General features: G+C 42.9%; 2 protein-coding genes across 12 annotated transcripts in view; both read right to left on the reverse strand.

Annotated features, from left to right (window-relative positions):
• Positions 1–466: 466 nt before the first annotated feature.
• On the reverse strand, positions 467–21,607 carry pik3r4 (phosphoinositide-3-kinase, regulatory subunit 4). 3 transcript variants are annotated; one of them, XM_061674652.1, is made up of 20 exons: positions 21,475–21,607; positions 19,371–20,093; positions 17,265–17,398; positions 16,981–17,188; positions 15,155–15,544; positions 14,792–14,926; positions 14,251–14,472; positions 13,615–13,788; positions 12,392–12,537; positions 12,123–12,326; positions 10,847–11,048; positions 10,366–10,475; positions 8,640–8,862; positions 6,924–7,254; positions 5,818–6,029; positions 4,238–4,369; positions 4,052–4,152; positions 2,240–2,328; positions 1,229–1,349; positions 467–1,011 (listed from the first exon to the last, which is right to left on the reverse strand). In XM_061674652.1, exons 2-20 carry the CDS (start codon positions 20,086–20,088, stop codon positions 841–843), a joined length of 4,023 nt encoding a protein of 1,340 aa, XP_061530636.1. In that variant the 5' UTR covers positions 20,089–20,093; positions 21,475–21,607; the 3' UTR covers positions 467–840. The 3 variants fall into 3 exon arrangements, with proteins under 3 accessions (XP_061530636.1, XP_061530637.1, XP_061530638.1); XM_061674653.1 differs by having other exon boundaries at positions 19,371–20,096; XM_061674654.1 differs by lacking the exons at positions 467–1,011; positions 1,229–1,349; positions 2,240–2,328; positions 4,052–4,152 and adding an exon at positions 4,439–4,504 and having other exon boundaries at positions 4,282–4,369.
• A 506-nt stretch (positions 21,608–22,113) lies between these two features.
• LOC133401537 (sodium bicarbonate cotransporter 3-like) overlaps positions 22,114–25,997 on the reverse strand; it is a 30,514-nt gene continuing 26,630 nt past the window's right edge. For 7 of the 9 annotated variants that reach the window (XM_061674664.1, XM_061674656.1, XM_061674660.1 and 4 more), the window contains 7 exons: positions 25,503–25,754; positions 25,348–25,416; positions 24,442–24,615; positions 24,237–24,371; positions 24,007–24,104; positions 23,813–23,917; positions 22,114–23,073 (listed from right to left, as the gene is read on the reverse strand). In XM_061674664.1, the coding sequence (XP_061530648.1) occupies positions 22,998–23,073; positions 23,813–23,917; positions 24,007–24,104; positions 24,237–24,371; positions 24,442–24,615; positions 25,348–25,416; positions 25,503–25,754 (909 nt within the window). In that variant the 3' untranslated portion in view covers positions 22,114–22,997. The remainder of the gene's footprint in view (positions 23,074–23,812; positions 23,918–24,006; positions 24,105–24,236; positions 24,372–24,441; positions 24,616–25,347; positions 25,417–25,502; positions 25,755–25,997) is intronic. The other 2 variants (XM_061674657.1, XM_061674659.1) reach the window with 2 other exon arrangements.

The following is a 25,997-nucleotide window of genomic DNA, read 5'->3' on the forward strand; positions in this document are numbered from 1 at the left end:
ATGCAAAACTCCATATGCAGGTTAACAGAGATTAGCATAAATGTTACGGTAATGAAAATCTTTCAAACAACTGCTACTTTAACACACATGGATCAGCAATACATACGAACAGAGCAAGCCTCTTGCTCTTAATTGCACTGCATCTCTTCCAGTAGACCTCAGTATTGAATATTGAGTATTGAACAGTATTGAACTTTCCTGTATACTGTAAGAACCCTTCCGAATCTGTGATATAGCAGGGATGCTAAATAAATCTAGCAGGGGTTCACTGTATTATTAATCATCACAGTGACATCAAGAATGCAAAAACAAGATGAAACATTGGGAAATACTAAAGTTTCCCGTTGGAGGAAAACAAATTTGTTTGAGTAGTGTAAAATAAGAAATAAAGGAATAAAGAATTAAAAGTCAATCAATTTGTGTTGGTTGCAGGTTTCAGGTTCTGTAATCGTGGCTAGTGCTAGCATGCTAACCAAATGAATGTGTAGCTGAATATTTCTCCTGTGGGGAAGGAAGAAGTAGGAGCCGTTATTCACAATCAGGATGACAATTTTGACATCAGCGTTTATTGAGCACGCGCTGGTCACATGACTTGTTCGGCATCACGTGATCAAACTATAAAACAAAAATGTACAAGATGACATCACAGCGACATCATCAGAGGTTACTCATGTCATCATTGCAGGCTGATATGAGCACACCATGGTGGGAAATCACAGGAAATGAGGAGAGTCTTTGTACATTACCATAGAAACCAGCAGAATTTTGTGTCTGAGTGAGCGTGTGTGTGAAATAGAATGAGTGTGAAAGTGAGTGTGTGAGTGTTAGTGTGTGTGTGTGTCACTTCCACACTTTGATGATGCCGTCTCTGGACGAGGTGACGATGAATCCTTGCGTGGTCTGGAAGGTGGCGATGTCCGTGATGATGTCATGGTGTCCCACAGGCAGCGACTCGGGTCCTCGGCGTGGCGAGTCCTCGGCCGTGCCGCTCTTCTGCTTGCTGTGGATCTCCTGCGAGGGGAGCGAACGTCAGGAAAAGCCACAAACACACCTAATGGAAATGAACAATTCTGGAGCATGCTTCTGCCTCTCGTTTTCACTCGTGGTGGAAGTACTACTGTCCTCAAATAGGTTTTTCAAGTATTTGTACTTAGAGTATTTCTCAGATGACTTTTTACATTTGCCCCGCTACATTTGAAAACTGATCTGCGTGCGCAGCCTCCCTTACCTGCACCACCTCGGTCCCTTCAATGATTTTCCTGCTGTACAGGACAGACGGGCAGTGCAGCGAGTCGTTGGCGCCGCCTGCCACGATGTACGATCTCTCCGGGTACGCCAGATCCCAGAACCTGCGGTGCACAAAGTCACAGTGTCACTTCGTTTGGAATTTGAATTTCTACGACTGAATTTTTTTTTACCATCCCAAAAAATTCAGTGTCAAAATGTTGTGTCTTAAATTCAAATTCAAACTGAGATGGCACAAAAACACCACACATTATATCTGTGCCGAAATTGTTTGATGGTAAAACAATATTGGGGTTAAAATTTTATTGTAAAACAATTAGTCAGAAGGCACAGATATAGCTTGTGGTATTTTTGTGTCATCTGAGTTTGAATTTAAGATGTTGAATGTTTTGACAGAATTTTTTTGATGAAAAAAAAAATTGTATTATTAAAAATGTCATACTACAAAAACAGTTTTAGAAATTCAAATTCACATCTTGTGGTGTTATATATATGAGTTTGAATTTGAATTGAAGACATGGAATTTTTGTAAGCCAGAAATATCTAACTCTGTTTTTTCTTTTTGAATTTTAAACTGGCCCGCGACCGGCTCAGAAGCGGCTCAGAAAATGGATGGATGGATGAATTTTAAACTGACTTTTCAATCAGATATTTTTAATGGTAACAAAAAAAATCAGCAGAAATTCAAATTCAAACTTAGATAGCACAGATATATCTTGTGGTGTTTTTTGCTATTTGAGGTTTAATTTGAATTTAAGATGTTTTAAAGAGATTTTCTTTATGATTAAAGAATGTTTTTTAAATGTTTCTGCTTTAGAAATTCTAATTCTAACTCAGATGGCAGAGACATACATTAACGTGGTATTTTTGTGCCATCTGAATTTGAATTTAAATTTCAAGAGTTGTATTTTTTAACTATAGACAATAGTATTTTTGACACTGAATTACTATATGGTAAAAAAAAATTGCACGTTTGCAAATTTGCTCGTCACACCTGATCCTCATGTCGGAGCCGGCGGTCAGCAGCAGTGGGTTCCCGTCTGCCGGACTGCAGTAGATCCCATGCACGCTGTGAGGCGACGGCTGTAACACAGAACTGCCATCAAATTTGGAAAATGCAGTACAAGTGCGAGGACACTAGCGTCTATGCTGCCACTTAGCAACCTCTATAAACACCAATTACTAGTTGTACTTTCCTTTTCTTCGAGAAATATTCTTTTAGTATAACTTTTAATTAATACAGTGGTACCTTCAAATGAACTGAAATGCCATTAATCCGTTCTAGCCCCCCCCCAAAAATAAAAAAAATAAAAATTGATGTTATGTTTTTTTTTCAATTAAGAAAAATAGAATGGTACGCCCCCTCAAAAAAGGTTTTAAAAATGCCTATATATGCCAAAAGAGGGCAGCAAATCACATCCTTGGTCTAAATCAGGGGTCTCAAACAAATTTTTGTCGCGGGCCACATTGTAGTTACGGTTTCCCTCAGAGGGCTGTTATGACTGTAAAACCATAAAAATCAGCTCATCATAATATTAGATGTACACAACAAATCAATGGATAACTAGTTTTGGAATCAGACGTCAAGGATAATAGTTTATTCAAGTTACTCTAAAAGGTCTTTGGTAACAACAAAAGCTTGCAATATCTCAACATTATTTATGTTGACAATTAGAAATTTTGGTACAGATTGTAATAATAATCAAAGAAGTTGATGCACATGATTGGCCACGGGCCACATAAAATGATGTGGCGGACCAGATCTGGTCCCCGGGCCTTGAGTTGTCCCCAAGATGCCACAAGATGGCAAAAAAGCAATACTTTTATACATTTGGCCTACGCACAAAGACAGCAAATTAGGTGATTATTTTTTAGCCAATTACAAAGGACAGGTTTAAAAAAAAATATATAGCGAATCTGTAAATTAGTGAATGCCAAAATGTGAACATATGGAGATTTGCTGTATTGTATAGAACACAATAAAACATAATAATAGAGAATGTAAATACATATACTGGTTTTATAATGTGTAATTGTGGTTTGTATTGTTGATGTGTGCCTTTAAGGGGTGTGGCCTGATGGGTGATGTCAGGTGTTAGTCTGCGTGTGAGCATCTGCGTGTGAGTTGTGGCCACAAGAGCTCCTTGTGAGTGTTCTCATTTTGCATTTGTGTGATTGCCTGTTTGTCCCGTTCAATAAACATCTGAGAGTGCATCAGCGACTGTGGCTCTCCTTGCCCACATTTTCTTTTTAATTCACTCCACTTTAGCGGCGGCATATCTGAAGCTCGCTCATGGTTCTTTTACAAACGGTCCTTCTTTGTCACTCAAGCTGTCTTTACCGTTAATCCCACTGGAGAGAGCCTCATTATGCTGTTGCAATACACCAGAGGGATCTGTGAGCTGAAGTGCCAGGATGAGGTAGCCATTTTGCATTCACACAATAGCAGATAGCAAAATAAATGGTATTATTTCTGAGATATGTATGAATTTGTAAAAGTGTCAGAACCTTGCCTTTACCGTTATTACGAATGTATAAGGACAAGAGTGTATTGGGTTTAATAAGTAGTAAGGATCATTTAGGCACGATTTTTATAAAGATGTCTTTATCGTTATGCAAGAAGTGTATTTTAGTAAGCCACTACCATTTGCACTGTCAATCAGGATTTCCTTTAATATGAATGCCTAACACTGTTATTCATTATTATTTACCGTTATTGATCAAATTATATGAAAATACAAAATAATAAAAATAATGAGAATACCGTTAATATAAGCTATTATTATTGCCAAATGATGCTTCTCACCTGCAACTCGGACAGCGGCGGCGCCGAACTGGCCCATAGCGTGAACTTACGGTCTCCCGTCTCCATGTCCCACATGGAAACCTCGTTGTTGCCCTGCACAGCTGCGCAAAAGCGTGTCACATGACCAGGAAGTCAACAGCGAGTCAACGGGAAGTGAGTAAACGATAGAAAGGAGGGCTCTCTCACCGGCGATGACGGACGACTGGTAGAGCGGGTGCATGAGCAGGCGTCGGATGCGGGCGCGTGCCGGGTGTGTGTGGTTTGAGATGGGGAGCTGGAAGCGCATATCCCAGCATGCCATGGTGCCGCTGCTCGTACCTGCAAGGGACGCACGCTCAGGTTGTGTTCGGAATCAGTCCCTAACCCCTGTATAGTGAGTGAGTTCACCATTTTATAGAGATGTTCCAATGTGCAGTGAGTATAGATTGTCCTCTCTCTCTCTCTCTCTCAATCCTACAAGTAGTGAACAACCAATGGACTGTTTTGGAAATCCTTCACACATTCTCTACTCCCTAATAACAATACAGTGGTGCCTTAAGATGCATATTTAATTCGTTCCATGACCACGCTCGTTACGCAAAACAATCGCATCGCAAATCATCTTTCCCCATTGAAATGCAATAATCTGTTCCAGCCTTCCACAACTGACTCTGTAAAATGCAGTAATAGTTCTCTTTTTTCACAAAGGATAAAGACTCTATGTCTGCAGGTATTGTTATATTGTCTGTCTACATCTGTTGCTCCACTGTTTGTGTTCAAATATGTGTGGCTTACAGGGGTTATAACACCAACACACAAATGCTATTCATTAGCAGTCACTGCATCCGGAATCATCATTCCCTACTCCCTAATAACTAAATAGAGATTTTTATGTAGCTGACCATGTAGTTCAATTAAAAAGGCTACTTAAATTCCCTATATACTGATTAGTAGTGCTGTCAACAAATCAGTGCCAAATAAAAAAACATTAAAAAAACGAACGCCGAGTCAGAATTGTCGGATTTGAATGAAAACTAATCAATGAATAAGATCCTATGACATGATGCTGCCCTGCTGTATTTACTTTGTTTTACGCCCGCCATTTTGACTTACTGGGCGTGCTCATATGCGCAGTTGTACAGTATCCTCCTGTAGCTTATCATGAATCACAAATAAACATAGCCCTCTCCCCAGAGACGATAATCTCTGCGGAACGAGTTATCCGATTGTACGCGCCTGAAGAGCTGCGCGGATGATCATGACGGTGACCGCGGCAGATTGAATGGGAGAAACTTGTGCAAGATTGATTCATCACATCGTGGCAGATGATTGCTGGCAGCAAACTAGTGGCTAATGTTCTTAGCCAGTGTGGATTTACGTATTTTCTGCACCGAGATGATACGGCGAGGGATCCTGGTCAAAGTAAGCCATTTTAAACGTTTGGGCAACCTCTTCTTGGAGGTTGCCAATATGCGTCAGCGTGTCCTCTTCCTGGTGTTGTGAAAAAATCTGCGACCCCCCCAAAATAGCTGCCAGGATGTAACCAGGAGACTATAGAAAGTTTTCAAATAATCAAATAATATTTTTCATATGTTGTACAATAGCATCTTTACTTTGGAATAGTACAAGGAGTAATGATTCGATTGTGATTCACTAGTTATTCGTTACTGTAAATGGAAATAGCGATTGGAGATTGAGGCAGCGAGTCCGACCTCTAGTAATTAGGGAGTAAGAAATGAGTAGTGAATGATTCCCACCACATTAAGTATGGCATGCGGCGTGCTCACCGAGGCATAGCCAACACTGGTGCATGTCCACGCTGAAGGAGGTGATGAGTCCCAGGCGCAGGTCGTGTCGAAGCGTCCAGGCGTTGGAGTTGGAGCGAAGGTCCCAGCCCACCAGCGAGCCGTTGACGGTGGCGTACGCCAGCACGGCCTGAGCGCCAGAGTTAAAATGGTGGATGTCCACGGCACAGCCGTCCTCCTGGAGGTCCAGAGACCTGGAAGGAAGTACCAAATATTGGTCAAGGAAGAAATTTTGCATACTATAGATATTTAGCATATTTATTTCAATAAAATACAGTGGCGCCTCTGCTTAAGTTTTTTATTTTTGAAATTATGAGTCACCTAGCCTCTTTTTTTTTTTTTTGTTTAAGAGCAAAAAAGTTTAGATACGACTGCATTGTGGACACCCCACCCCTAGATATTGGCAACAAAAAACCTTTTTAAAAACAAATGTGGTGGGTTTTTTTTTTTTGGGGGGGGGGGCGCTTAAATGCACTGCCATTCATTTCAAAGGGGAAAGATTATTTGAGAAGAGTGTTTTGTCTTTATTAAACTCATAAATTAAGGCCCCACTACATTCTCAATTAACTCTAAATAAATTGTAATCTGCCTCACAGATCTGAGGACCGGGGGTCAAATTCCGGCCCCACCTGTTTGGAGTTTGCATGTTCTCCCCGTACCTGCGTGGGTTTTCTCCGGGCACTCCGGTTTCCTCCCACATCCCAAAAACATGCAGTGTGGATGTGAGCGCGAATGGTTGTTAGTTTATATGTGCCCTGCGATTGGCTGGCAACCAGTTCAGGGTGTACCCCGCCTCTCGCCCGAAGATAGCTGGGATAGGCTCCGGCACGCCCGCGACCCTTGTGAGGATAAAGCGGAACAGAAAATGGATGGATGGATGATGCACTGCTGCCATCTAGTGTCCGTTTTTATGGGAATTAAAATTGCTCTCAGGCCTAATTCTATGGTGAGGAGTGACGTCAGCCCCCTCTGAAACATATGGTGCAAAAAAAAAACGTAAAAGACGTAAAACTACGTCTTTTGGATTAGGTGATCAAGTTTTAAAAGACCCAAAACGACGTTTTAAACTATTTTCCATCTGAAGTTACCTGGTCTGGAAGGGTTGCACTTTGGGCGATTTTGGTGGTTTGTTGGCTTCAACCGCCAGCAGCTGGATGGCGCCGTTGTCCGACGCCACGGCCAAGTAATGCGAGCCCTGGCAGAAGGTCAGCGTCTTGACGTGGCCGCCGATGCGCGAGTACGTCAACACCGACCTGGTGGTGGTGGTCTTGCCCTCCATCTTCTGACTGTCCCACACTTTGACGGTACCGTCGTTGGACGCCGTGGCGAAGATGGCGTGCTCGTCCGACACGCGGATGCGGTTGACGGCCGCTTTGTGCTCGTGGAGGTGGGCCACCAGCAGCCCCTTCGGGTGCCACCCTGAAACACTCTCAACCGTCACACGCCTATAGCAAGCCGTTTGAGCATTAATTCCATATCCTCCTAGTACGCTGAATTGTCCAGGTACTAGTACTCTTTTAGTCGTCACTAGTAATACAATTAACCGCACTAATAGAACGACCAGGGTGCACTAGTAGAACAACTACATGTGAGGCAAAGCTGTGCACTATTTCACAACTGCGTGCTTCATGTACTGCTCATGACATTCTACTAGTTTACATTGAGCGCTTGAATAATAGTGTGTTGATGTCCAGTCAACTTGTGCATTTTCCCTCATTGGTAACATGTAATTGTCCTCGTAGTGCACAGAAATGTCATACAGTCGTGGAAGTCAGTAGTGGAAAAAAACATCACTAGAAAGACAGTTGTTCTCCTAGTGCACCGTAGCATAACAACTAGTGAGGGATAACTGTGCTCTAGTTGACAAGTGCGTGACACGTGGCACTAGTGAGAATGTCACTACTAAATATTTAGGGCTTTAGTAGTGGAAGACAGTCGGTGAAAAATGTCACTAGTATGACATAGTTGTTCTGCTACTGCGCACTTGTAGAACAACTTGTATAACAACTACATGTTACTAGTGTGGAAAAACTGTGCAGTAGTTGACAACTGCATGCTACTAGTACTACATTATTTGTGACATTCTACTAGTTAATGTGTAGTGGTTCAATAGTAGTGCACAGAGGTCAACTAGTGCATTTTTGCCTCACTAGTCATAGCCATAGTCATTCTACTAGTGCGTGCTAATTGTTCTACTCGAGTGCAGAGATGTCACAGAGTAATGGACAATAGTAGATGAAAAATGTCGCTAGTTAGACAGTCGTTCTACTAATGCGCTAAATCGTAGTACTAGTTGCACATAGATTTCAACTACTGCACAGTTTTGCCTCATTCGTAATATGCAGTTCTTCTCGTGCGCCGTAGTCATTCCACTCGTGTGCAGAAGTAACACAGTAGTGGAAGACGTCACTAGTAAGACATTCGTTTTACTAGTGCGGCCTAATTGTAGTACTAGTTGCAAATAGATTCCAACTATTGGATATTTTTGCCTTACTAGTAACATGTAGCTGTTCTTGACTAGCGCCCCCTAGTACTGCCTTCCACTACTGTGCGACATTTCTCCACACTAATAGAACTACGTGTTACCACTGAGGCAAAACTGTGCACTAGATGATTGTGGCTACTAGTAATACTCGTGACCTTCTACTAGTTAACATCTAGCGCTTTACTAGGAGTACTAACGGCACACAGATGTCAACTAGTGCACAGTCTTGCCTAACTGGTAACATGTTTTCACAGTCACATTTAATTTTTATTTCTTCTATTAAAGTGGGTGACAAGAGAAGAGAAGCGGTGGGAGTTACCGGGTGGCGGCGGGCGACTCTCCCACTCAGCGCTCTCCATCATCTGCTTGGCCATGCGCTCAGCGCTGCATTGGTCACGCTTCTGTTGCACCAGCTGCTGCAGCTCCACCTTGCACGTGTTGACGCGGCGCTGGTAGCTCAGGCCGCTCGTCGTAGACTGCTGCACGGTGATCGCCGGCGACGCCGCGTTCTTCCGGGACTGACTCGCTGGCCCGTCGGGCGCCTGCAGGAGAGGCCGTTGACAGTGGCACAAAGCACATACTTCCAGTATTTGAGTCAAAGTAAATTAAAATCCTCGTGGTCAAATGTTACTCCAATAAGCCAAAGTACTGTACTTCAGCCAAATTATGAATTGAGTAAAAGTAAAAGAAGTGCAGCGGTGCCTTGAGATATGGGTTTAACTCATTCTGTGACCACACTACCACCTCAAATCATCTTTCCCTATTGAAATGAATAGAAATCCGTTCCAGTTCTCCAATAAACACCAACAAAAAATGTTGTGATGTGTTTTTAATCACCTACAGTAGAGTGGGTCATCAATGATCATGCTTTAATTCAAGGGGAGAGTATATTACTGACATAGATATGTAATATGAAGTGTAACACGATGACGACCATCGTAACAGAGCTGAAGTAATGTTAGTAATTTTTTTATAGAGGATAAAGAATACATACCTCTGAGTATTGATATATTTTTGTCTGGCTACATGTGTTGCTATATTGTTTGTGTTCAAATACCCATTGCTTGAAGGGTTATAACTGCCGCAACATCAATGCTAGTTTCGTTAGCCCATCTATCGAGTTTTGCATCATGAGGTAGCATTAAGCTACCATACTTTTGTAAGTAAATGTTGTGGTATTTGGTTGAATACACAATTGATGATTTTCTTTGTTTTATGTATTTTATTGATTTAAAAGTGGTTGAATACACCATGTATAATTTTCTTTGTTTTATGTATTTTGCTGATTTAAACGATTTTAAATACTACTTACTAACATTCACCTTTCAACATTTCAGACATGAAAACTTCAGTGTTAGTTAAAACAGTTTTTTAATACTTTCACAAGTCTGAATTTAGAGTTTAGAGTTTCTGGTACCACAATGTGACAACTTGTCAAGTCAGCACTGAGGCCTACTAGGAGATGTAGCGTAGTTAAGAACAAGAAGAGGCAGATAAGGCCCCTGACTAAACTCCAGTAAGTCGTTCCCAGAGAGAAGACAGAATCTACTCCATGCCTGTGAATATTGTTGTATACTCTGTTTGGATGTGCTGCTGCTCCGTGTCCTAAAGTAGCAGTTGTTTGAAGGTTCATAATGTTAATAAAGTTCATTTCCGTTAGCCTGTCTACAGGGTTTCGCATTATATGTGGGCAACTTTTGTGAGAGAAAATTATATGGTTTGGTTTTGGTGTTTAAATATTTAATGTTTATTTCTCGTTTTTGTTAGTTTTACAGTAAACTTCTACTGGTAGTGACACATAAACAGTTTAATGGAAATTCTATGGAAATAGATTTTTGAATTTTGTTGTTATTTTGTTCAGAAGGACAAATAAAGGCTCCAGGTTCCAAGAACTGGCATTTGCTGTCAATTATTTAATGATTAAGGCTTTATCAGGCCAAGTACAGAACGTATTTAGTAAACTTAGTTTTTTACTAGCTACCACTGTCCATTAATAAGTAAACAGCAGCAGTGATTAGTCGGACACATATGAGAGCGAGCATTACCGTGGAGGCTTGCGTGGTGGCGGCGGTGGCGGTGGAGGCGGGTTCCTGAGATCCAAACATGCTCTTCCACTCCTCGTTCATGATGGAGTCCTGCTTGGTGTGCTTCCTCGCTGCGGCAGACCAAAAGTTAGCTTAGGTGAACTAAATTTGACCTTCTCTAATCTATTGAATGCACTTGTTCAACTGTTCGATGTTTCAATACATTTTGCACAACTCGCTGAGCAGAGCCGCAAAACAAAATGGGTTTGATGAATTTTAATTTGTAAGGTTGTCCAATTCTATGCCTTTCTGTAACTCTTCCTGTCTCTCTGTTAAAACCTGCTGGTGAAACTCTGTGACACTTTAAGCTCAGTGGCCACTTTGATTAGGCCTGCAAGGAAAATGACCTTGACACCCCTGATCTAGAGAATTCTGTGCAAGAGGAGCAGTGAGTGAAGCCCACAAGGATCATCGAAATGGGGAAAATTAATGTGAGCCTCACCTCGCTTGTCATCCACCTCGCCTTTGGGCTTGGCAAGGTCCACTTGGCGTCCGGTGATGCCCAGCATGGCCAGGTCGATGACGCCGGTCTGGGGCGCCTCCCCCAGGTGCGTCTGTTCACCCATGTTGGCTTTGGCCTTGTTGGACTTTAGCATGAAGTCTCGAAGTGCCAGCAGCTTGTCTTCCTCCGCCTCCGTCATTCCCTGCACGAGGCACAAAAACACAAAATAAACTAATTTGTACTCATCCATCATATCATGTATCCCAAATATCTTTCCCCATTAAAATGAATGGAAATGCCATTAATCAGAACACCCACAAAAATGTTTCACATTTTTTAATTAGGAAACAAGCTCTCTACAGTATTACACTTCATAAATATATACAGTAATAATGAAATTTAAAAGAATGTAAAGAACTACACAGTTTGTGCATCATGATAATTTAGTGGGGTGCTTCTTGTGTCCATGCTTTGGCCACCAGGGGGCAGTACAAAACATACATATAATACAAAAAGATGGTCACAACTAAGTGACTCAGAAAGCTACAGTAACATTAGTTTTGTTTTTTAAACAGAGGATTAAGAATATATACACCTGAAAGAATTGTTATATTGTCTGCCTAAATAAGTTGCTGCATTTGTGTTCAAATATCTGTTGTTAAAAGGGTTACAACTACCGCAACATCAATGTTAGTTTTGTTAGCCCGTCTATGGCATTTTCCATTGGGTGTTAGTGTTAGCATTAAGCTAGGGAAAAAAAATTGTCCGCGCAACAGCTCATATTTTGAAAAGCTTGTAAGTCAGGTCACCCGTAAATCAAGGTACCACTGTAGTGACAGGCAGAACAATTAAATGCTCTTCCACTTGATCCTAGCAGAAGGTATTATTAACTTGTGTATCCACCTGTTGACATTCATACAACAAAATAAAAGCTTTGTGTTTAACTAAATTTCACACAAAGAAAGTAAATGTGAGTGTGAAAGTAGTAGTTGTTTGAACACTTATAATTACCATAACGTCTATGTTAATTTAATGTTAGCCCATCTTTGGCATTTCACAGCATATACGTACGTATGTTAGCATTAAGCTGCCATACTTTCATTAGACGAAATTATATTGTTTGGTTGAACAGTTTGGTGTTTAAATTTGCAATGTTTAATTCTTTTGATTAATGTGTCAGTTTTATAGGAAACAGCCTTTCATTTCGTTTTTACTCTGGTACAAACAAAGTGACAAAAAAAGGGATTTGATTTGATCATGGCTCGGGTGTGTTCACCTGTGAGAGCAGCTTCTTGAACAGCTGGCCAATGGCGGGGTCCTCGGGCGGCGGGCACTCAGGGATGGAGCCAGCGCGCTTCTTCTGCCGCAGCAGCAGGTGGCGGAAGAGGCTGGCGATGTCTTTGGAGCGCAGCGCGTAATCAAAGATAGAGCGACTCAGTGGCTCCTTCAGGACGCTCAGCAGGACCAGCTCCTTGTCGATCTGAGGACACGGCCAGCGCACGTGAGCAAGGAGGACAGAGACGAAAACGATGAGGACGCGCTCACCTGAATGATGGGCTGCGTGACGAAGGGGTTGAGGTGCGGCATCAGTTTGCAGTAGACGTCGGCCACGTTGAGGTGGTGAGCAACCACCGTGATGAAGCCCACAGCACCGTAACGGATCCACAGGTTGGGGTGGCACAGGAATGGAGCTACGTCGAGGAAACAAGTACAGTGAAGGTACCAAGGAATCAAGACGTGCCACGAAGTGGAAATCTGCAAGTACTTCTGTGCTCAAGGGCTACTTTTGATTAATGCAAAGACAGATGGGCAAGGCTATTTGTAGATTAGGTTAAAAAAAAATATATTAAAAATGCCTCCCCCACATATTTGCAATTCACTACTCTTGCATTCACCTATTCACTATTTTTATTTTTTTTTTGCGGGGGGGCTATTCTCTGTTGTTGTACTCAGGCCAAACCTCTGTCTAATATAAAAGTAGTGTCAGGTTCCCCCAGGAAAAATCACTGAATAGGTGAATTCGCGAAGGCCAAACAGCAAATATGCGAAGGTCCACTTTATTTATAATGATTTTAATTACATTAAACAATAATAATCAATAAACCATTAATTAATAAAAGAAATTTTAAAAGTGAAACATACTGTATGTAAAATATTTTTTTACAATATTGTATATAGTTTTATTTATAATGAAGCAATTATTTAAATAAGCATTTATTTAATAAGACAGATAAAAAATAAAGACATTATAATTAAACAATGTAAGGAAAAAACAGCTAAATTAATGCAACAAATATTGGACTCTTGACTGAGCAGGCCACACACACAATGAGCACACTCAAACAGGAGCTGCTGTCAGCCACAGCTAACACCCAGACACTCACATGGAGACTCGCCGATGTCACACACCACCCACTTGGCCCCGCTTCTAAAAGGTACATGCGTCTTCACAGATACTACAATACCTAAAGTATTTTCTATACATTTTATGCTTGCAGTTTTTTTTGCTGTATTCAAATACCTTTACAATGAGTTTAAACAGTGTTTTAAAAAGGTTTTGTGTGTTTTAATAGATGTAAATATCTTTAAAAGCTGTGGGAGGAGTAAAACTATACAAAACAATTATGGCCTCTCTAATGCAGATTATGCTCTCTCTAAAATGTCGATTTTCACATATTGTGGGTGGCCGATATACAGGGGGTTTACTGTAAAAGTTGAAAACACGGCGCTTGCCTCAAGGGTGCGTTCAGCGCAAGACGGGAGCTTACCGATGTCGGCGACAAACTCATAGATGTGAGGCTTCTGCAGCAGGCCCAGCTGGCACATGCACGTCAGCGCGTTAAGAGCTTTGTAGATGACAAACTCCTCCGTGTCACTCAGGCCCTGCTGGAGGAGTGGCTTCAAGATGGCCGAGCTCTGCCAGCCCACGTACGCCGCCACGCCTCCACATGGTGACACACAAAGACAACGTGAGGGTTAGGGGCCGGGCAGTGGTCCCCAAACTGGTCTTGCCGAACCCCCAGGAGTCCCCCTAACTGTGACTTGGAGGATCCGGAAAAATTATTTTCAATAAACTATGATTTCATATCATTAAATTAAAAAATGCATACAACAAAGAAACTAACTACACAATGCAATTTCTAATGCTGAACTGAGAATTATTGAGTTGTATGTGTCTGTGTGTGTGTGTGTGTGTGTGTGTGAGAGAAAGCGAGAGAGAGTTAGGAATATATATATATATATATATATATATATATATATATATATATATATATATATACAAATGCATATATATACAAATATATATATATACATACATACACACACACACATTTATATATATATATATATATATAGAGCTTGAGAACTCCTGGTTTCGGGTTAAGACTGAAACTAGCGCTCACCAACGATGCTGTCGAAGAAGGCCCCACGCAGGTGCCAGTCGTTCTTGTCGTTGAGGAAGGTGATCATATGCGACAGCAGCACGTCGTTGGCCTTCTGCCGACCGAAGAAGACGCAAAGTCGCGTGATGCCATTTTCCATCAGCGACTGCTTCACCACATTCTCTGAGTCGCTCAGCAGTGTCACCACCTTCTGCTGCACCATCTCATGTAGCGCCTGCAGCTCTGCACAGTCAGGTCAATTCTATTGATCTCGAGAGCACCAGTTGATAACAGGTTTTCTCAAGGCACTTTATACACACACACACACACACACACACACACACGCACGCAAACAGACAAACACACATAGCGAGACAGGACAGAGACAGAGAAAGATACAATATTTGTGCTACTAAATGAATTGTAGCAGATGTCAAAGTTGCTGGCTGCACTTCTTGAACCACTGGCAACTACTACTGGTAGAAGAGGAAAATGAACAACGAATGTAGTAGCAGTGTTGTTGTCTGCGACACAAGAAGCACCCACGTTTCGCCCCACCAACCTGAGTCGTAGTTGTCGTTGGGGTGTAGCGTTTCCTCCGCCTCCTCGCTGCTGGCATCGTGCTCCGTGCTAACGTTGTTCTCCTGCACCAACTCCAGGAAGCGGAGGGCGCTCTCTGCTAGGTGCGCCACATTCTCTGACATCAACAACAACAAAAACCTTCTTGATCAATCGAGAATGCCCAACGTGCGTGAACCAACATCAAGGTTACTGCACTCAAATGGTACAATAAAATACATGTAAATACTTTGCAGAGAAAGTGTTTGTTTGAGCCAGTGGGGTGCATGGCATACGCATGGGTGCAAGTGATCACAATGCTAGCCAATCTGAGCCAGGAAAACCCCTGGACACAGTAGTCGCTTACCTGCGTAGGCCAGCCTGACGATGGTGGCGTCGTCCTGCGCCAGGTGGGCGATGCCTGGCAGGATGTACTCAGGGTAGATGTTGACGTCGTTGCGGGGCACTTCCTTGACCAGTGCCAGCACCTTGGTGAGTGTGCGCACCGCCTGGGCTCGCACACGCGGGACGGGGTCGTTGCAGAAGTGCAGCAGGTACGGCGTGATGCGGTCCAGCAGGATGTCCACGCCCAGACGTGGCGCCAGGTGGAGGATCAGCTCCAGCGCTGCCAACTTGGAGTAACACGAGTGCAGCGTCTGTAGGCAGGAAGTGATGACCGACGCCAGTACCATCAGGCCTTGCTGCTCCTTGGCACTCGACGTGCCCTCGCCCGCATCCTGGGAGGAACTCGGAGCGCCTGCACCGAGAACAGACCAACACGCGTTAGCCCGTGAGGAAGAAAGCCTTCTCGTTAAAAAGCATGCACTCACGCACTCTGGTCAAAGAACACTAGGGGAAGCGAAATTACTCACACTTTGTACATTGGCAGAAGTACAAATACTTGAGTAAAATAAAAAAAATACTCTCGTAAATGTATTGATTCATCTCCTTTACTTAAGTACATTTGCAGCAGATGAAGCCTGTAAAATTAAACGTAATACAAAGAGAATTACACCTGTATTTAAAACAGCTGCATAGCTTTGCCTTAAGAAAGTCAGTTTACATTAATGCTAACAGAAAAAAAAAAACGATACTTGAACACAAACGGTGGAGCGACACATGCCGACAGATAATATACTCACAGACATAAAGTCATTATCCTCCGCATAGAACAACGAATACTACTGCAGCTTACTGAGAAGCTGTGAACGTCTCCATGTATATCTGTATTATACTGGGCGATACAGTAGATAACTGGTTAGCACATATGTCACACAGCTCTGTGGTCCCTGGTTCAAAACTGCGTGGAGTTTGCATCTTCAATCCCCGGCCCCGCCTGTGTGGAGTTTGCATGTTCTCCCCGTGCCTGCGTGGGTTTTCTCCGCGCACTCCGGTTTTCCCACATCCCAAAAGCATGCGTGGTAGGTTAATTGACAACTCTAAATTGCCCGTAGGTGTGAATGTGAGTGCGAATGATTGTTTGTTTGTATGTGCCCTGCGATTGCCTGGCAACCAGTTCAGGGTGTACCCCGCCTCCTGCCCGATGATAGCTGGGATAGGCTGCAGCACGCACGCGACCCGAGTGAGGAGAAGCGCTCAGACAATGGATGGATATTATACTGCCCACATGTGGCCATGGCATGCACACCAGAAGAAGATGCATAATTGAATTCAGCATAAAATGTGGCAAAAACTGTTTAACTCTTTATACGCTACTTCATGCCATTACTGTATGTTTTTATAAAGTACAATATTATAGAGAATGCTATTTTTCATATTAAAACCATCACAAATTTTTTTCGGGGTATATCGGATTAATGTAAAAGTAAAAAGTCATCAAAAAAAATAAAAATACAGATACCCAACAAATCCAATTAAGTACAGTAACAACGTATTTGTACTTCCAAACACTGGCACTTCTACTTAGGTACAGATAATGATTACAGTATAACCGCACTATTCACAGAGGATAGGGACTGGGCCCGACCGCGAATCGCGAAAATCTGTGGATAATTGACGCCCATTATAATTGCATTGAAAAAGAACTAATTAAACCCTAAAAATGAGTGGTGCCATCCAAGAAGTGTTTTCGGGGTTGTTTTCCCCCAAAAAAGAGGGGAAAAAAGAAAAAGGGGGTAGACTGTAGTTCTGCCACCACGTCAAAAGCACTTGTTATACTCATTATGCGGTTACCTCTTAGGTTGTGCAGGATGTTGTCCAGGTCTTTGCGTATGACGAGCACTCTCTCATCGGCCGACTGGAAAGTGTCTTTGGCGAACTGCGCCATGTAAGGCAGCAGGAAGGTGTAGAAGATGTCGGGGAAGGCTTTTCCTCGCTGCTGCTTCAGGTAGTCCTCGGCTGCCAAGCGCCGCTCCGGTTCCCGCTGAACCATCTGAGCCACCTGGGGAACATCAGAAACGGCGTGCTTGGGATGTTTCCCATAGTTTCCGCAGCAACGTGTCAAACACTGGTCTCACCAGCTCTCGGATGCTGCGGTCCTCAATCTTCTCCAGGACCTGTTCCGTCTGGAAGTGTCCTTTGCGGTACGCCAGCAGCTGGGACAGATCGAAGAGCGGGATGCCCTCCGTGAACAGCTCAGCGATCACGCAGCCTGGGTAAAACAAAGATAACATAAGGTAGTCCAGGGATATAGAAAGTCTACACACCTTTGTTCAAATACCAGGTTTTTGTGTTATAAAAAAAATTAGACCATGATAAATAATTTCAAAACCTTTTTCACCATTAGTGACCTATATCCTGTACAACTCAGTCGAAAAAAAATTATCTTTTCAAGAGGGGAAGTATAAATGAGGAAGTGAGATAATAAGGTTGCACCAGTGTACATACACTCTTACAACTGAGGATTTGACTTTGTTCAGAAGGAACCAATCACATTCAAACTCATGTTAAATGTGAGTTAGTACACACTTGCCACCATTTAAATTGCCTCTAATTAACACCAAATAAAGTTCAGAAGTTCTATTAGGCTTTTCTTAACATTTTTTGCTTTATAGCAGAAGCCTGAAAGTTTTGTGATAACTCTGACTAATACTAGGAACTGTTCATGATTAATATATATACAGTGGGTATGGAAAGTATTCAGACCCCCTTAAATTTGTCACTCTTTGTTATATTGCAGCCATTTGCTAAAATCATTTAACTTCATTTTTTTCCCGTGAATGTACACACAGCACACCATATTGACAGAAAAAAAACGGAATTGTTAAGGTTTTTGCCGATTTATTAAAAAAGAAAAACTGAAATATCACACACAGCCATAAGTATTCAGACCCTTTGCTGTGACTGCTGCACTTAAGGTTCCTAAGCGCACAGTGCCCTTAAATGGAAGGGACAAGCAGAAACCTTCCTAGAGCTGGCCAAACTGAATAATCGGGGAAGAAGGGCCTTGGTGAGAGAGGTAAAGAAGAACCCAATGATCACTATGACTGAGCTCCAGAGATGCAGTCGGGAGAAAGTTCTAGAAAGTCAAGCATCACTGCAGCCCTCCACCAGTCATGGTTTTATGGCAGAGTGGCCACAGAAGCCTCTGCTCAGTGCAAGACACATGAAAGCCCGCATGGAGATGGCTAAAAAAAAACACCCGAAGGACAACAACATGGTGAGAAATAAGATTCTCTGGTCTGATGAGACTTTTTGGCCTTAATTCTAAGCGTATGTGTGGAGAAAACCAGGCACTGCTCATCACCTGTCCAATACAGTCCCAACAGTGAAGCATGGTGGTGGCAGCATCATGCTGTGGGGGTGTTTTTCAGCTGCAGGGACAGGACGACTGGTTGCAATTGAAGGAATGATGAATGTTACCAAGTACAGGGATATCCTGGACGAAAGCCACACTTCTCCAGAGTGCTCAGGACCTCAGACTTGGCCGAAGGTTCACCTTCCAACAAGACAATGACCCTAAGCACACAGCTAAAATAACAACTCAGTGACTGTTCTTGAATGGCCCAGCCAGAGCCTGGACTTAAATCCAATTGAGCATCTCTGGAGAGACCTGAAAATAGTTATCCACTAACCTTCACCATCCAACCTGACAGAACTGGAGAGGATCTGCAAGGAAGAATGGTATCGGATCCCTAAATCCAGGTGTGAAAAACTATTGAAAAAATATTGGGTGCTGTGCGTACATTGAGAAAAAAAAATATTTTAGCAAATGGCTGCAATATAAGAGTGGGCTCTGAATACTTTCCGTACCCACTGTATATAGATATTTTTTTGTTTCAAAAAAGAAAATGTTCATAATTCCCTCCAAGTTTTAACAAAACTTAAAACAATTAGTTTTTTTGCATTTGCTCATTTGCACCGGGACTGCCGTGGCAATTTTGTTTTTACAGTTTAAACTCTCTCTACAGCATCCACTGCAATCACAGCATGTCCGGTTTTCCATCCTGTCCCCCTGCGTTGCGTCATGTCCGTTCTGTTTTATCCACGGTGGCTAGAAATGTGATTGCCGTGGCTGCCGGGAACATAATATAAAACAGCAGAAGTACATCGTAGATGTTTTGCAAACAAGTTTGCATCCATTTTTGCTAGCGTGAACTTTTAATGAATCAGGCCCTGGGTACCTGCAGAGAAGATGTCCATGGCCTGCTTGAGCTCGCCTCTGCTCCTCTGGTTGCTGCTGCTCAGGTCCACCAGCGGCGTGTTCTGGTCGCTCTCTGCGGCAAACATGCTGCCGTCCACGAAGCGTTCGGGCGCAATGTAGCAGGTGCGGCGGCGGGACGTGTCGAAGAAGTAGTTGAAGTCGGCGGGGTTGTCCTCTGGCAGGTAGGTGGGCTTGAAGCTGGCGAAGTCGCTGAGCAGCACCCAGTTCCAGCTGGTCACCATCACGTTCTCCGTCTTGATGTCGCCGTGCCGCACGCCGGCCTTGTGCGCCTGGTCCACAGCAGTGAGGATCTGAAAGGCCAGCCAGCGCTTCTCCACGTTGTTTAGGAACGGCCGTGTGCTGATGCGGTCGTACAGGTTGTCGCGCACATACTGGCGGAACAGAATGGCGGCCTTCTCCGTCAGCGAGGTCTTCTGGAAAGGCAGGCAGTTGTGGCACGAGTGCAGGCGGATCTTCAGCTCCTCCAGCTCCTGCTTGTAGCTGGTGAGCGGCAGCGACGGGTCCTGTATGGCGAACACCTTGACCACCAGCATGCCCTCACGGTGCTTGGCACGCGCCACCTTGAAGAAGCGCGTGCTCCCCAGGCTCTTGTCGTACTCGTGCTCGTGGATGTCCGAGAAGTAGCTGTCCACCGACAAGATCTGTGACGGGGCGATGCCCGCCAGCTGGTTGCCCATCGCCGCTGCTGGGGCCAAAGGGAACTGTTAGTCATTATCCTCCAAAGCAGAGCCAGTGTAGTATTGGAATATAGATCACATTCAAAATGGACCCCCCCTAGAGAATGTGCAAGTTCTGCACACTAGTCGTATAACTTTGGCATACTACTAGGCCAACTAGTGAGGCAAAACTACCAGTGGGAATTTTGCTGGTACTACTTGGTCCAGGAGGCTACTAGTACATAACACATTCCTCCTAGTTGGGCCGTGTTGCTTGTGTAGCACAGTAGTTTATTGGTAAGGTTTAATTGCATACCATTTGGCCAAAAGTGGCAGTTACACAACTATTGTGCTGAATTGTCTTAGGAGTAAGACAATAAGAGCATACTAGTACATGGAGACAAAGCTCGATATCAAGGATATTGAATAAATACTCAAATGGTTTGATGGAATTTGGAAAATTACTCGGGGGGGGATTTTAGTGCAACTATTCGTGTCGAGAAGGTACGAGTGCATCCAGGTAAGGCAATTGAGATCCGATTCTAATTCTGCATGAATAGTGCACGACACATGGCTACTAGTTTGGCCTAGTAGTGCCACTAGTACAGCGCACCAGTTTACTAGTAAGGTTTAATAGCATATTAGTATGCCAAAATTGGCACTAACAGTGGGAAAAAAATACTAGTGAGACACAGTCATTCTACTAGTGTGCCCTAGTTGTTGTACTAGTGCGCTGAATTGTGTAACTTGTAAGGACAAAGAGTATTCTGGTCCATGGGTAAAACTGTACACTAGTTGACATCTGTGCGCTACTGGTGCTAATAGTGAAGCACTACATGCCAAATACTACAATTTTAGAATGTCAGTAATAGTTGACAGTATACAAACCTTGGCCTACTAGTGAGGATAAAGAGCAAACTAGTACATGACCCTTAAGCTGAAAATCCAGACCCTTCGTAGGACCACAACACGTTACTAGTAAGGTAAAACTGCACTAGTAGACAGCTGCGTACTACTAGTGACATAAATTATACTCGTTAACATCTGACAAAGACCGTAATTGTACATGGACCTTAAGGTGGATATCAAGGACATGTAATAATAAGCTTTGCGAGACATATACGCAATACATTTTATTTGTATAACTCTCGTAATATGCTTAACGTGACCAGCTGACGTCGTCATGTGACTCTTCATGCTAAAATTCATTATTATTAAACCATGTTTTTTCACTATTTTATTTTATTTGCACAAATATTAGAACATGTTTAAATGCTCAGAAGCCGTCACATGACAAAACGTTGGCATCTCGTTAGCATGCCGGCTAACCACCATCATTAGCCAAACACCGAAAGCGTCCGTGAGAAGAAAAAACTAAACAGGAAGTGATGGTAAAGGTCGTGTTACCTGCGGGTGGCGCGGCTGCAGTAGTCGCTGAGTTTACAAATCAGTGGGGACGAGAAAAGGAGAAAATAAATCAACCTTTCAGGGAATTACCGGGACGAGGTGAAGCGATCGGCTTCGAGCAGCTGTTGTTGTGATTCCGGGTCAGAGTGAGACGTCATTCAGACACCGCCCTGCTGTCTGTTTCAACGCAAAGATCGTCTATTTAGAAAGGTACAGGTAAACACGGCGAAGTTTACATCTTGGCATCCAAATAGGATAGCTGAATAATATTGTAAAAACATTTGTACATCCAGCGGCCACATCATCTAAGGTATATCATCATAAGGTACTATAACTATGATACGGTCTGCTCAGGGTTAAAATAATAATAAAGTTGTCAGTATTAAAAAAAATTTTTAATATACTTCTGAGTGTTTGAATGCTGATATTGCAGATATTACAACATTTTTTGTGAGGTTGAAATGCATAAGCCATATTCCTAACGATTGACAACTGTTTATTCCTTAAAGAGAGGTTTTTAAGCAGGGTGGTCTAGCTTCATATCAAAACGATTTTCACTGTAAATAGAAGGAACACGAAACAGGAAATGACCATATTATGCATTTAAAGTAAAAGCCTCACTCTCGAGTCATTGTACATTTTATTTTATTATAAGATATGGTTTGTAATAAATTATAGTACACACAAATTCAGTCGACAGAACCAAAAAGCACAAAAACCTAACAAGTGATGTATTCATAATTAACCATGACGCGTAGCTTGAGCCACTGAGAGAAAGTATGTCACATGATATACAGTAGTGGACACTGTGCAACAATGACAATTGTATACAGTACATATTACATAATTATGTGCAATCAATATTATGTATATTAACATATACGCAGGAAGGTGTGCAAGGGTGTTGATGACATGGGAAGAGGAAGACCTCCTTGACTGCCCAAGCATGTCTCCAGACCTAAACCTTATTGAGGATCTATAGGGAATCCTGAAACTAAAGGGGCAAAAACACAAGGTCTCTAACATTCACCAGGTCTTAAAAAATGTCACGTACAAGTGGAAGAAGATTTCAGTGGAAAACTGTGAAGCTCTCAGGAACTCCATGCCCAAGAGGATTAAAGCAGTGCTAGAAAATAATGTCGTTATTTTGAGGGGAGAGTAAATTTACAATGTTTTACAAGCTGTACATTGACCTCTTTACATTGTAGCAAAGTGTCATTTCTTTGGTGTTGTCCCATGAAAAGATACAATAAATGTGGTTTCACTACACAGTATATAATCTATACAGAATTTATCGATACAGTGTCTATCAAAATAAAACTAAATCCAAATAAAACTGTGTATCTATAAAAGTTAAAGGAGATATGTTTGTTTTTTGTCAAGTAATAGAGATTTCACCATAAAACAAGGATTTAAAAAAACAAAAAAACCTGGTTGTCAAGGAGAGGAGGAGCCTAATTGGTCCTCTTTGACTTTGACTCAGGAGGCAAATCAGCCTCTATAGTGGTGACGACATGCACAGATCATAGCACCGTCTCGACGTCCTCAACTCTCAAACCCTCTTCAAAAGCCACGCTCACACTGGGGTCAGGCTCCTGACTGGAGGGAGGGTACAGTAACAACAGCAACATCATCAACGACATCATCCACAAGATCATCAATGACATACAGGAAGCTCGAGCGCAGATTTTCTAGCTATCTTTTTGTTAGGGGTTTTTACAGTATACAGCCGAGAAGAAGAGGCAGAGTAGATCCCAAACAAAGCTCCAGTAATAGCTGCCCACAAAACAGAGACGATACATGCCTGTCAGCCTTGTTGTATGCTGTTTGTATGTGTTGCAAAGGGACCTCAGGCAACTGACAGGATTCAGAAGTGATGTGGAATTAGCAGCATTTTTGATAGACAGGTGCGTATATATGGAGGACCAAGAGTGCCAAAATTAAACAAATACATCATTAAATAAATAAATATGAGTCATTAAGCATTTAATTATTTACTTTATTTCTATTTATTTTTTGCTTGTAATTTGGTACTCTTGGTCCTCCACACGTATATAATATTTTGGATTTTTAATTTTGGCACATTATAAAAAATAAAACTTCAAAACTGATAAATTTAGTATTGTAGCAACACTATTACACATAAGTCATGCGCCAACATTGGCTTGTTTACATTGCTAATGCTAGCTTAGTGTTGCTAACCCTGCTATTTTGTTGAAGCCTGACAGCATTCTCTTTATCACAACTACGCATTTTCATAATTGTATGCCATCTAATATCGTCAATGAACGATATCATCCTTGACACCATCAATGACATCATCAGTACGCAAGCTGACCTGCCTGGCTTTAGAGCTTTGTTGGTATCCCTCGTCATGGAGCGAGACTTCCACAGGCCTTTTTTACCCATCTCACTTGAGATGTTCACCTCGGACAGGTTCATCCTACACCCCCACACGTGCACACACTTACATGTTTAAGCATGTGTGCGGTGATTACACATACACACGTGATACTTCTGAGGCGGACTCACCGTCGTTTCACACTTTTCACGGGACTCTCGATGACGTTTGCGTCGTCGTCGTTGTATGCAGAGTTGTCAACCGCCCCTTCCAAATTCCAATCAGCATCCTGGGAAATGAGACAGGGAAGTCACAAAGGTTGTTGGACTGCGATCAGAAAGTGTAATTTGGTGATGGTCGCATTGTGATGGTCACACATTGGTGTGGTCGCATGGTCACACAGTGACGCGGGCACACTTACTTCAGTCTCCCTCTTCTTTTTCTTGTCATCATCCTTCTTCTTTTTGCTCTCCGGTATGAGGTCGTCCAGCCAGCTCAGCTCTCGTTTGCTGAAGCCGAAGTCCATAAGCTTGCGGATGAACACCAGTGCTAGAACCTGTGGAGCACAGCGAGGACTGCGTGAGGCGGCGAAGTGAGGCTGGCGCATGACCTGGCCTTTATCTCACCATCATGGGGAAGACGACGGCGATGGCGGAGACTTTGATGATCCACAAGATGATCAGGCAGCTCAGCTGCACGGCAGTGAAGGCGTGGACCTTCCTCAGCGGCACATAGCGAAGGTAGATAAGGTCTGGCTGGTGCTTAGCCGCCATGGCGAACAGTTGGATGCGGTCGAAGAGCTGCACAAGACCAACAAGAGACCGGGCCGTGTCATTCATCCATTTTATCGATTCATTCGAGTTTATTTGTCCCAAAGAGAGTTGTCAGTATGACTCACAACTTAAATTCCCACTAAGAAACAGATAACATGAGGGCAATAATTTTTTCTGGCTAATGTAAAAGCAGTGCTTGGGTGACATCTGGTGGCATGTTGGTGCAAAGAAACCATGAGTGAGGGGAAGAGCTTCTATTAGATATGCCAAAGGGCCGGCTATTATAAAAGTAGCGCTTTAATGTCATATTGTGGCATCTATCGGAAATTATCGACCTTTTTAGGCTTCAACCCTGTCACAAATAGTTCTCTTTCCGCCGCTCCTTCCCTATTCCTTGCGAATAGTGTAGGATAACTGTACATGTTTTGACAATCAATAAAACATTTTTAAGAGGAAACATTTATTTTCACACTATCTGTCAAGAAAAAAAAACATTATTTTGTGGAAGTTCATGGAGGTTAATACAGTACTGGGAAATAAATTGTTTCAAAGCTTGTTTGGTATCAGGAGAATAAACATGTCCAAGATGTGGGGAAAAAACAATGTATATCATTTGTTTCAAAAGAGGTTAAAAAAAACTAGTATGATACATTTTTGGGGAATAAAAAGGTAACAATGAGTTTGAAGGCCATATTGCCCAGCCCAATGAGAGCCTCAGTAATGTGAACACAGACACAGAGGACATACGGAGACACGCACCTGAATGCCTTTGAGCGAGGACACACCCATGTAGAGGAAAACTCCATACAGGACAGGCATCGGGATGAACTAAGGATAAGGGAAGGAGGACGTAAAAACGGCCAAGGCAGTGGAGCAAAGTAAACGTCAGCTCAGCAGGACTTCATGCCGCTCACCTTGAGGATGGAAGTCATGAAGACGGAGCAACCCATGAGGAGGAAAATCATGAAACCGGTGATTCGCTGCTCCCGGATGCCCAGGAACTTGGGCTGCTCGCCTGGAGCCGCGCACGCCGACTCCAGCCTCAGGCTGTTGATGTGTGTGATGGAGAGAACAGTCGCGGCCACGAACCAGGGCAGGCCCATGATGGAGCACACTGCCATCATCACCCCCACTACCAGCAGGTCAAGATGGTAGCCGCAGCCTTTCTGGAGGAAGCACAACCCACTGGGGGTTAAGCGGCGGATGTGTTCGCTAGGGTTGCAAACCTCTGGAAATTTTCCAAGTTGGAAACCTTCCATGTAAATTAATGAGAATTTGTGGGAATAAACCAGAAATTTACAAAATGGAAGGGAAGGCTGGCTCTCAACTCAGTCACTGCGATTATATTCATCAACTGGAATGCAACCGTTTACGGCCACTGACAAATATATTTGGCAATTATGTTTTTT

The sequence above is a fragment of the Phycodurus eques genome, chromosome 4, assembly GCF_024500275.1.
Source record: "Phycodurus eques isolate BA_2022a chromosome 4, UOR_Pequ_1.1, whole genome shotgun sequence".
Lineage (NCBI taxonomy): Eukaryota > Metazoa > Chordata > Actinopteri > Syngnathiformes > Syngnathidae > Phycodurus > Phycodurus eques.